Source organism: Vidua macroura, chromosome 1, assembly GCF_024509145.1.
Source record: "Vidua macroura isolate BioBank_ID:100142 chromosome 1, ASM2450914v1, whole genome shotgun sequence".
NCBI lineage: Eukaryota > Metazoa > Chordata > Aves > Passeriformes > Viduidae > Vidua > Vidua macroura.
This window is the reverse complement of record NC_071571.1, coordinates 90,004,842-90,017,639: the sequence shown is the minus strand read 5'-3', so window position 1 is coordinate 90,017,639 and position 12,798 is coordinate 90,004,842. Positions and strand designations below refer to the sequence as shown.

At 42.2% G+C, this 12,798-nt stretch overlaps 1 protein-coding gene across 12 annotated transcripts in view; it reads right to left on the bottom strand.

Moving 5' to 3' along the window:
- Window positions 1–12,798, bottom strand: part of LOC128803471 (poly(rC)-binding protein 3-like) — a 501,238-nt gene that overhangs the window by 6,764 nt on the left and 481,676 nt on the right. For 6 of the 12 annotated variants that reach the window (XM_053970495.1, XM_053970487.1, XM_053970503.1 and 3 more), the window contains one exon: window positions 10,507–11,981. The exons of 3 other annotated variants lie outside the window; for them this stretch is intronic. In XM_053970495.1, the coding sequence (XP_053826470.1) occupies window positions 11,885–11,981 (97 nt within the window). In that variant the 3' untranslated portion in view covers window positions 10,507–11,884. Of the gene's footprint in view, window positions 1–4,501; window positions 5,117–10,506; window positions 11,982–12,798 lie in introns of those variants that run through there. 3 more of the 12 variants (XM_053970555.1, XM_053970565.1, XM_053970540.1) reach the window with 2 other exon arrangements.

Sequence of the window (12,798 nt, the reverse complement as noted above, 5' to 3'; positions counted from 1 at the left end):
TTCAAATCCAAACCAGTGCACCCCATTGTTATTAGGAGAAGATGGCAGGAATAAATGCCAGATCACTCATCATTCTGCTTGTTCTCCTTGCATAACTTGCTGAAAGGGTAAAGATGGACCAGCCAGGGGGTGTGTGCATTGCTGGGGAAGTGACAGCATCCATCCCTCTTGGTTGTGTCTTGTTCAGGAGTTGGTGCTCTCTTCCTTGGAAGAATCTCACAGATCTCCAAACATTGTTTTATCCAAGTGTTTTACAGCTTACTGCATACAACTGTACCTTTCTTCAGCATTTGAAACAAAGCTTTTAGAGAGCTTTGTGAAGATGATGGAAGTGTCTTCATCCCTTTTGACCACTGACGTGCATGTGCTGTTGTGTCAAGAGGGCAAGAAATCATCCTGCTTTTTAGCAGTGAAAGCATGGCTATAAGAGAGAAGTAGCCTAACCTCATTTAGTAGTCAAGCTAATTTTTAAGGGAAATAATCTCCTGTATCTTAGAAAAACATAGGGATAATTTGTAATCTTAAGTATGTCTTCAGTTTTAGAAAACAATTTTATGTACTTCTGATGAGCTATTCAGATAGATTATTAACCAGAGGAAATGATTGTTTTTAAAAATATGTACTTACTTAATTCTCATTTCTTAACTTCCTTGAATTCTGTTTCTTAACAATAAAGATGAAAGTAATCCTAATAACTAGCTCTGTCAATAACCACTATTTAAAATGAAATTTTAACTGGCATTAGGAAGACTATTTTAATTCTCTGATCTGCAGGACTTGCAGAAAACGGAAATATTGGCGTTAGGTAGGAAGACATTTGTAATCTTTATTTACTCATATAATAATGGAAAGTTGTCCAAACTTAGGAACTGTGGAATTTCATGCCACCAAAAAGTAGTTAAGATTCCCCAGCTCGGTGGTTTTGGAGCTGGTAAGTGACTTCCATGTGTGTGTCTGCATGTTTGAAATGGAGTTCCAGGGAGCAGCTCACCATAGCTGCAGCTGCTGGTAGTGAGCTCTCCTCTGGCAAGGCAGGCAGTCACCAGTGGTCATTGCTGTGCTAACTTCTCTCCTGCCTTGAAGAAATAAGCTGCTGCTGTCACGCCTTAGATGTGGAACAAGGTCTGTATTTGGTACAGGGGAGCCCAAAAGTGACCGTACAAAACCAACAAACCCAAATAACAGCAAACAAATGTTCTCATTTGCTAATGTGATTGTTTCTCCTCTACTACAGCATTTAATTTTAAAATTTGTTTTATATTGCAAATACTGATTGAAAAGAACATTAACGTTAGCTTTGGCCAGGCCCCCTGCCAATAAATTCAATTTGAGGAGAGACAAATTTTGCTTATTACATTCCACTATAATTAGATTTCTCTGCATTTTATCATCTGAAAAACACTGAGCTGGAAATGAGAAAAGCCGTATTACTAAAATATTTTCAGCACTTAAAAATACTTTTTTTTCTTATAATCCATAAAGGTTGCCCTAGAAAATCAGACATTCAGCCTGCATGAATCATGTTGTAGCTGTCATTAGAAACCACATTGTGAGTATGTAATGTTACAGAAATTCCCTTTTGTTAGGTACCATCAAATGACTTTGACTCTTTAATACCAGTTACTGTCATAAGACATGTGCCAGTCTGTAGTGGGACAGGACACATGCACTGATGCAGAAACTGATTTAATCAACATTACTGCATTCCTTCCTGGAACCATGGAATTAAGTACATTTCAGTGCCAAGAAGGGCAGTGTGTACTTTTATCCCTAGAAAGTGTTGCTCGGGCCAAGAGATGGAAATTTCAGCTGTGAAGCAGTTTTTCAGTATCTGCTTTCACTTATCTTCTGTTCATCAGTTCATTAGAATTATCCTGGCTCAATAGCTGGGAAATGAAATGCGAGCAGTTCCTTTTTGTAAACATCTAAACCAGGTCTTTCTTCCAGATATAAAGTGGAGGCACTAATGCCTTGCACCATTGGTGGCTGCAGAAGTTACAGGGGATAGAAGAGATCTCTTCAAATCCCTCCTTTCGATGCTGTCCTTTGAACACACACTTTGTGTAACGCAGTTGAGCAGCCTGACAATGACAGTCTTCCCTGCAGAAGCTGTGCCACTGTTGAGCTGCTGGATCAGTGAGCATTGTGACTTCTAGATAATCATGACACTCACTTCAGAAGGGGAAGGTCTTGTCCCAAGAATACAAACAGGGCTGAAATACATTCAGCTGGTGTTAAGGCTGTGGTAGAAACTGGATTTTCAGACTGTCTTGTGAAACCCAACAAACAGCACCTTGCCTGTGCAGCCTTCTGAGACTGAGGCACTTCCCAGGTGCCTCTGTTCATGGCACCAGTGAGACACTGCTGCTTCCTAGGAGCTTGACTGGCCCAAATGTGAACCTTGGGGCCCACAGACGCCCTTTGGCTATGCCTGAGAACAGAAAACACTCTGTGTATTAGCAGAGGACCAACTTTGTTTGCTTATTTTCCTTCTGGTTCCAGCCAGCGTTCATGCTGTCAATGTTTTTTCACTTGAGAAACACAACAGAGCTGCTTGAATTCATTTGAGATGTTTCCAGAAACCCAATTCCAATTTGATGACGCAAAAGCTGCGTAATTTGTGCTGTCTTTCATCTGGAAACTCACATTTGTGTGGGCAGTGACCTTTTCACAGCGAGTACATGCTTCCTCTTATCTACCTTTGGGCATGAGTGGTTTACTTTTCCGTCTCGGTTACTATTATTCTTTACCCTTTCCCCCCACCCCTTTTTTTCTTTACGACCTTGTCTTTTGTTTGTCTGTTTTGTATATTAAAGCTATCAGGAGCTTTTTCTCGCCATTCAGAAATATTTTCCAACTAAAATAATGAAATTAAAATAAGTTTAGATGTTATCACATTTCTGCCTGTATTTTTGCAAAAACCCTCTCAGAAGACTTCCTTCTTAGTCCATGTGTCTTTATTTTACCTCTCCTCATTCCTCACACAAACGTGCCACTGCACTAGTTTGTTTAAATCTTTCAATTCTGCAAGGCACATGTGAATTATTAATGTGAAAGATACTACACACCCCAGAGCTGCTGCTGCCCTTTGCCTGGCAGCTTTACTGGGACAGCAAAGCTTTGCCCTACTTAGTGTTGAGATACAATAATATATATATATATATATATATATATTTAATTTACAGTAGCCAGACTAGCCATAAAAATAGCTTTTGCTGTTGAAGAAATGAAGACTTACGGAGGTCTCTGCTGTGAAAGCAGCTTCAGCTCTTCTTTCAAAAATAAGAAGTTAAATACATTTTAAGTAATAAAAATATATTTTAAGCAATAATAACAGAGAATTTCATCACATTAGTATTACAGCCTATAGTTTTTCTAAGGGTTGGAATAGCTAATTGTCAACATTGGGTAAGGCCTCCTGGGTGCTGGGGTGCAGTGAGCTGTTCTGTGTAATGCCCCTTGGCATCCTTCATCCTCAGGGGTTGTTCTGTGGCTGCATCTGTATTGAGAAAGCTGTTGACTTCTACAGGTCTCCAAGTCTGCATGCACATCCTGGTTTGTGCCCTGGTTCCAGGCTCAGACTCGAGAGCTCTCTGTACCCTGGAGACCATGGGGAATAATCATGGTATGCACCAAAAGCTCAGCGCAGGCAGGGAGGGGAAGCAGGACCCCAAGCTCAATCCCTGAAGGCAGCTAGAGACCTTTAACAGAGTAGGGAGATGGAGATTGTACAGTCAGTCTTGTATCATTAAGGATGCTACTCTTGCACTGCCAAAAAGCTGCTTTCTCATGAGGTCAGAGCAGTACTGGTACTGTGACAGTACTGCCAATGCCCTAAGAGCAGAGGTGGCCAGAGCACAGCCAGGGGTGCTCTAATGCAGCAACAGCTCGGGGCCAGCCCCTTCCTTTTGCTTGTGTGTGAAGAGAGAACTCGAGGCTGTGACTGCAGTGCTTCAGCAAAGGAGGGTTTGAACAGCTGGAGCAGAGTGTCAGGGCAGGAGGAAACAGCTCCTGGGCCTGCTCAGCTCTCCATTCCCCATCCTACTGCACACTTCCGTGCTCCTCCCAGCTGCCAGGCTGGCTCCTGGCAGGGTGGAAGGTGCTGATGCCACAGGACAGTGCTGCTGGGAACGTATTACAAAGGGCCTTAGTAATACAGTACTCAGCATCCAAGTTCATTCTTTTGTTCCTGTTTTCCTTTTCCCAGTATCTGATCTATAGCTCACTCTGGGAAAAGACCAGAGATACAAATCAGTGGCTGCTTGCAACATGAAGCCAAATTTGTCTTTTCTATGCAGTGTGAGAAGTTCTCAATGAGCAATTTTGTTAAAAACCAAATCAAGTTTTGTAGAAATACTGCTTACTCTACTAATTGCACAATCTGGCTCCCTCTAGTCCTGAAGAGACTCATCATGCCTGACAATGGGCTAACATCCTTATTACGGTTGCCAGTCTTGCACAGATGTTGCACTGTTTCCCAATGAGCACTGGGACCTTAAGCGTGATGATATGAAACCTTTAATCATTAATTGAAAACAAGCAGTTTGTCTGTGATCTTAGTTTGACAATCCATAAAATAGTGCTTCTCCAATGACAAGTTAGCAACTCGGTTACAAAGAACAAAGTTTAAACAACACAACAGCTGTATGCACAAAGCTACCACGTCTTTTTTTGGTTTTTAATCAGGAAAAAAATTTATTTATAAAAACGTCTCATTTAACTTACTGTCGAGTCTCTAGCTGAATACAGTGGTTTAGAACACTAATGGCCCATGCTTTTATACAGATTAGCCAAAGCATGAACATCAATGAAAATCAACCCCCGAAAAGAACTTGTCTTTGCTTTATGTTATGAGCCACAACAGTGTTAAAACTGGAACAGTAATGAAAGCAACACAAGAGTTAGGAAGCACAGTTGCTTAAAGAGTAAAGGAAGTGTTTTCTTTTGATGTCTCAGAATAATAAGAAAGTTAGAAATGGCAGAAACTCCTCTGTAGATTAGTCCATAGAAAGCATTGTCTCATGGGGCTTTGGAAAAGTCCTGTCTGGTGGCTAATGCACTAGGGCATGATGAGATACATTACAGAGCCCCCAGGCCAGTAACTTCTGAAGACAGCCTAAAATGTAGGAACAAAAATGAGGAAAAAAAAAAGAAAAAAAAAAAAGGCAAAAAAAGGAAAAAAAAAATCTTCTCACTATTAAAAAAATACCACTTGAGTACAACCAGCATAGAAAAGCATTTCAGTGCAGGCATGTTTTCTCACACAGAGGTTGGTGTTTTGTTTGTTTTTTTTTTTTTTTTCTTAAATGTCAATTATTGAAACAGTTACAATAGTCCAGAACAATTTTACAGCAGTTTTTGAGAGCTTTTAAATAGCTGTGATACCTTAACATTATTCCCAGTTTTTCCTTCATTATATGCAACCAGAAAAAAAAAAAAAGAAAAAAAAAGAAAAAAAAAAAGAAGCCACAAACAAACAAAAAAACCCACAAAACCAAAAAAAAAAAACCCCAACAAAACCAACCAAAAACCCCATTCGGATAAGTGCAAATTGTAACAATGGCAGTTCTACAAATGGTTACAGTGACAAAACTTAGTGCAAAGGTGCTAAGGTGAAGAAAAGCCCACAGAATACAGAAATGACACAAAATACGGAAAGAGTACTGAGCCCTATACAATAACACACTTTGAAATACCATGTTTTAAAAAGTATTGCATTTGCATTGTGTTTTTAGTTTATATTAAAATGCACTGAATACAGTTCAATTGTTAAAGCTTTGTGTCCAAGGAGTGCAGAGTGGATGAACATGGCGGGCTAATGGGATTCTGGATTTGGAAGTGGTGAGGAAAAGAATATTGCCTTACTGAGTTATGCAACAGAAATTAAAAAGAAGGTAGATGGACAAACATAAAATGCAGTTAAGAACTAGTTCCAACAGCTGGCAACCAGCCACTCCATTCCCCAGTTCTCTTGGCTTTGGCTGCCATTACCTGTCTTGTTTTAGTTAATCTGAACATCCTGAAGTGCTTGGTAAAGGGATGGGATCTGTCCAGGCAGCAGCCTTTGAATGAACTCTAAAATGCTACATGTTTTTCATGATTACCATACAACCTGACTGCATGATCAGTGGGGAGTTAAACAGGGATGTATTTTGTAAAGAAACCTAACAAAAAATGATCATTTTGGCTGAGTAAAACATACACGAGAGGAAATACGAGATAGTGACGGCATCTGGTTTGTACTTGCTCTGAAGTACTTACAGGAGTAAGTACTGTGTCGGTATATGTAAAACATCTGAGTGCAAAAGGAGGAGAGTTCTTAAAATTATGTTTTTCCAAAGCAGAGAAAAATGGTTGCACCCTTTGAAAGAATCTTGTGGAAGGGCACAGGCACCTGTTTTTTTTTCCTTACTGTTTTACAGTAATTTTAATCTAGCAGTTTTTCTCAGACCAGAAAGCTTCATTTGTTGTAGGCAGAAGCACCTGAAGTTGGTACCTCCTAACCGCCATCTCCTGCTCGTAGGCAGATTTTGGGATGGGGGATGGGGGTCTCCAGGCCTTTTGGGAGCAGCAGAATGACTGAGGGGGCCAGCAGCACTTCACAGGGTATTGCAGGGGCACTAGTGATCATCAGAAGTGCCAGATTTGCACATTCTAGCAATAGAAAAAATACATCAGAGATGCCAGTTTGCCGTAAGGAATTGTTCTGCAGATGGAGGGATCCCTGCAAATGGATCTAAGTGTATTTTTATGCCGGGCAGCACTGCTGGAGCAGGACCCGGCTGTCACATTTTGCCTCATTTACGTTTTTTCCCTTCTCTTCACTGTATCTTCCTTGCTGGGCTGGGGGCAGCCCTGCCTTGCTGTGGGGCTGCCGAGGGCCAGCCCTGGGCGCAGCCCTGCCACAGGGACGGGGTGCGGGGAGAAAGAGCCCGGGCTGGCACCTGCTGGCTGTTGGAACTAGTTGGGAGGTGGTGCCTGGTGTTAGGTGTTATGGAGAGCGGAAGACGACTTGAGTCGGCAACAGTTAACACTAGCAATTGAACAGAAAAGAAAAGATGCCGTATTGTTTCCTTGATAACTAGGATCTACCACAGACTCTTGGCAGAGCTGGCAAAGCTTGCATTGTGTCTCATCCCTTCAATATGGAGCAAACTTCTGGCGGTCAGATTTCTTAACCCCGCTCGTCGAAGGAATTTTGGCAGTGTAAGCGGACAAACTCCCCGTGGCCCCCGTGGCGGCCGCGGCATTTAGTGCCAGGAGTGGGACAGTTTTCATGCCAAGCAGACTGGAGACAGGAACGGCATAGTGGGTGGTTGGCAGAGTTGGTAGGGGAGGGGGGGTACTGACGGTAGCGGCGGAGGCGGCCGCCAGCACGGCCATGGAGGTGGGGGTGGAGGTAGGGGTGGCAGACTGAGAGAGGTTCATGTTGAGGTCAACAGGGGTCGTGACGGAAGCGGTCTGGGTGCTGACTTTAGCCATCTCTAAGCTGCAAACGAAGAGAGGAAGAGGAACAAACAGGTTGGGAGGGTTCAGCCAGGGCGGTGGGGCCGGGAGAAGGAGGAGGAGAAGGAGGAGGAGGAGGAGGGAAGGAGGGAGGGAAGGACAGCAACCACGAAAGGTCAGGATCCAGGATTAGATCGGTGGACGAGGGGGACAGACGAGTGGGAGGGAGAAGGGGGAGAGAGAGAAAAAAAGGGAAAATGAGGGTCAAAGGAGGAACATGTTATGTGTTAAAGAAGAGAAATAACAAAAGGGTTTTCTATGATTTGATGAGGAAAACATTACTGAGACTCCAAAGTTCTTTCAGAACAGAAAAAAAAGAAAAAGGAAGAGGGTAAGGGGATGTTGCTAGTTCATTTTACATATGAAAAAAAGAAATCTAAGGAATGCAGGTAATGGCAAAAAGATGGAAAAAATGAAACTTAAAAGAAAACTTAAAATAACTATGATGTTTACTCCCCAGCACTGGTATGGTGAATTTTGCTTTTCAAAATTAGGGTATTTTTGAAAGGGGGACGCGGGGGGTTTTGGTAATTTTTTTCAATTTGTCGGTTTTGTGACATAAATAATACCATTAGTCATTTTGCTAGGATGAGAGGAGACTGAGCAACAATTTGCTGCTTCCATTTAAGGCGTAAAGTTTTGGTTGTTTTTGTTTTTTGTTTTTTTAAGTGCATTTGATTTTCATTTCATTCACTGTGAGGTCAATGTGCATTTTTCATATAAAACAAACCAGATTAGCCAGTGTGTTCACCTCGGTTGATACTTTCCCCAGACTTTTTTTTTTTTAATATCACAAGAAAAGATTTATGCAATCTAATTATAAGTAAATTAGTAAGAAGGAACACTGAAGAACACCCCGGCTTGCCCAGCAGTGGTATCCTTTCTGAGCCTGCACCGTGGTTACAGTGAACATGACAAAGCTTTCAGCTGACACACAAGGTGCTACATGGATACAACAGACACATCCTCAGACAGACCCCACCAGCACCAGGAACTTCCAGACTGACCTGACCTCGGAGCCCAGGGCAGTGATGGGCTCTTGGGAGGCTGTAGGAATCAAACCACCTTCGCTTTAATCTAACTCCACCCATCAGCAGGCAAGATGAGTTTGGCCCACATACTTCTGCTTTGCTGTATGTTTTCAGATATTAAAATACAATAATTCCAAGGACACACTGTTTTCTTTGTATGCCAAAATGTTTGCCTAAATAAATCCTCCCTTTGCCCATTTGCTTGTTGCAGCTTGTGCACTGGCTTTTGGGTTGGCAAATAACACAAATTCTAATTTCAGGATGCTTTTTGCAGGTGACCAGCTGGGAGCTATGGCAGCCTAGCACAGAAATAGGACTATGGGTTAGAAAACTTGGCTAGCTACAGTTGCATGTGTGTTCTTAGTCAGTTTGGGGTTGTCTTTTTGGCAATTACTAACTTGTCAAGCTCCTGAGGTGAGCTGAGGAGCTGTAGCAGCTCCTTGCTTCCAGAGTGAAGTGCCAGCAAGCTGCTAACTGGCCATGCAGAGGACTTGATGCTTTCTTCCCACACCCCATCAGGTTCAGGAAGGCTTCCCAGCACAGGGTTTGTGCTGGTCCCTGTTGGGGACTGCGTAAGCAGGCTCAGAGATCAGCTGTAGCCAGGCTGCAGGCTGGGAAGGAAACATGGTCACCCCACACAGGGCTTGGAAAAGGCTCTCTTTCCCTCACCTTAGACACGGTTTTGAGAGTAACAGCACCATGGCTGTTCCTTGGCAGAGAAAGGCAATGACCAGCACACTGCCTGACTCGTGCAAGGATGCAAGGATGCAAGGATCTGCCAGGATACGTAGGCACTGGAGACACTGGACTAGAGCTTCCCAAAGCACTGCTGCTCATGGTGAGTCTGAAGGACACCTGAAGTGGGTCTGAGCTGGAGAGAGGAGTGTGGAGGAGAGAGGGAAATGTTTGAGCACCGAGCTCCTCTCTTCTCCGCAGAGACAAGAGGGCTCTTGGAGCATAAACACCTCAGCAGCTTTTTCTGGGAAGCTGGAAGGAGTGCATCTTCTGTGAGAAGCTGGGAGGGAAGGAGGGTGAGTGCATGAAATTCAGACTCCTTTGAGGGAGGTGAAGTTTTGATTTTCCTACCCCAAAGTCTTTATCGGTCCCCATGGATAAGAAACTCAGCTTTTTTAAGCAGAGTGTTTTTTCAGAGAGCTTTTCTAAGCAGTGCACCCTTGTGCTGCTCGCCATCTACTCACACAGAGGGATTTATGTCAAGACCACTGAATCAGAGACTCCAACTCCACTGTACATCCTCGACTTGGGGGTGTAGGAACTACATGTGATACCATAGTATGTTTTGTAAAACTCAGTTTATCCAGTTGGATTTTTTAGTATTACTCAGTATTATTCTGGGATGGAAGTCCATAGAAAGGTACTGCAGGACTCAGTGTTTCAGTGATTCCAAATTTGTCTACTGTGCATTTAACAAAAACAAAAAAAATCCTTCCTGATATGGAGGGAGGGTTTGAGCCTAAGATTTTTCCTGCACCAGCAGGGAGGACAGATCCCACAGGCCAAAATGCAGCCATTCCAACTCCCTGTCGCTGGTTTACTCTCACAGGTACTATTGTAGCAGCAATTTCACCTCTTTCCCATTTATTACTGGTGGCAACACATAAGGTGGGAGTCCATCAGGTTAGCTATCAGCTGTCCCATGGCAGTGGCAGTTTCCCAAACCAACTGTGGATGCAACAATGTTGCATGTGAAAGGGGGTGAGGCAGCCTTCATACAAAATTTCACAGTGACAATTTTACACTGTCCCTATGCAGGCCTGCACCTTCTGAATATATACACTGAAGCCACATCCTGTATTACCTGAAACTGGTGAGGAGAAGAGAGCAGGTGTGGCTTTGGCAGTCCTGTTGGGCCTGTGAATGAACCTCTCGAAAAAAAATGCCTTCAGGAAACTGCCCTTCAACAAGGACCAAGTGCTGCTGGCTAAATTCATTTATAATCCAAAGTCAGATATTACACAGAAAAACTAAACTGCAGTTCAATCTTAATAAAAGCAAAAAGATGGAATTGGGTAATGAAAATCTAGTTACTACAAGTGGAGACCAGTTAAAGAGACAGAAGGCTTTACAGGAAAAAAAGACATTTCAGCTGCAAACAAGCTAAGACACGTTCTATTCATACAGAGGCCAGCGCTCGGGTAAGCAATACAGAATCACACCAATACTTTAGAAAGATTTAAATCTCTGTCTTGATACGATATCAATATATTTATATATCTATAATTTAGAATATACTATGTACATATCCAACACCAGATTGCAATAAAAGTCTTAAAGCAAGCTGATAAATTATTCTATAGATAGCAACTTTGGTTGGAGGATAGCTTAAAGATACACACAATATGTTTCAGGAATACTGTGGAAAGATAATTTTTTACATCTTATGTTGCTGAAAAACATTGGTTTATGCAGAAATACTGGCCCTGGAAACCAATTCCTGTGAACAATAGATCTTGTAGGGGAGAAAATATCTACCTTATGCTGAATGCTTATATGGCTGCTATTTCTTGTAATTATTATTTTCACATACCAGACCACACTTTAGGCAGTGTAGGTGCCGTACTCGTCTCTTCCCCAAAGCTGTTTTATGCCACAGTCTTTAAAAGAGACAGCATCACCTGTAGCAGGTTTAGGAGGTGGCTCCCAGCACACAGAGGCAGCAGCAGCAGCCTGGCTCTGCACCTCTGTCCTGCCCCAGCACCTAAACCTCACTAGAGCAAGCCTCCCACCTGCCTCACAGCTTCTCAGTCCTCCCCCAGTGCAACTGAACTCACACTGCTGCTGTGGTGGCACCTGGCTGGACAGCAGTGTCTCATCTGAAAGGAGAGGTCTGGAACAGTGTCGCTTTTTAAAATGAAAAAGCCACCTCAATTGCCTATGTTACCTTACAGCTTAATTTAGTACACATTACTTTAAGAGTCTTCATTTACAAATGAAGTCACTTCATCTAGATACAGTTCCAACACATGGTACATAATAATATATGATGGTTTATTGTAGATGATGGTAACAAATGACTTCTATCTAGAAATTTAACAGGAACAAAATACTTTGTTTCTGGTTTCGCAGGGTATAGATAGAGATCCGTGGTATATGACTGCTGAGGAGTTTTCTTCTTTGCGAAAGTATGTTAAAAGACCTCATATAGATCCCATTCCGCCACAAGAACCATTAAACAGTAATCAACAGAAGTGTGAGAGTTCATAGGTTTTTCTAAAGTGAATCAAACAGTTTTGTTCACTAGAGTTTCTGTCTCTGGTGAGCAGCTCACTGCAACTCCATTAATAAGTGCATTATTTTATTTGTATGCTTTAGCTGTCTTCAAGATCCTAAATTGTTATCTTCCGAGATCCAGATGCATACCATGTGGTGTTTGTGCAACTAAAAATGAAGGGGTCTAGTCTCGTCTCGATGTGTGGGGAATCCCTGAACACCAAGAGAAGAACATATCCTTAAGGGTTAAAGGAGGGAACACATTTTTATTTGATTACAGGGCTTACGGAAGTGACTTATATTTGCTACAAAGAATATAAATCAAAAGAGCTGTAGATTGTTTTAAGATTCTGGAAATGGTTTATCTTAGTTTTCACAGTGCCACCCCTATATGTATCTTTCCCTAGGAAGCTGCTTTCAGACTAAATTATGAAAAGCAGTGTTTTTGTCTGCTATAACACAGAGCTGCACAAATATCCTGTTCCTCCACTCCAACCATTGCAGTGGTGCTCTACAAAACTGGGATGGAGAGGAGGCTGGACCACAGGAAGCCATAGACTTGCTGTGACTGCAGCTCTCACATAAATCATATACTTTGTACTACCTTAACAGCAAACATAGTTAAACACAAAGCTTGATTCATATCATAGTAATTTTGGGGGGGGAGGGGGGATGGGAAATGAAAGAAAAAAAGCGCCATAAAATACATAGCTATTCCCCTCCCCCACCATATATTGCCTCAGTCTAGCATTTACAAGTAGATCTATGAGACAGCACTATATCCATTGCACTTTCTTCTCTGCATAATTGCAAATAAAAGTGGGATCAATTTTAATATTTTTCTAAATAATCATATAAAAACTGTATAATAATAATCATATAAAAACTAAGCCATCACCATGGCTTAGGTAAACAGCCAGTGCTTTCATTAATTCTGGGACCAGGAAGTGAAGTAGATAGTCTCACCCTGTCTCATCAGGGAATGCTTCTTACAGATTTGTGGTGCTGTCTCTGAAGAAGTAAATCCTGT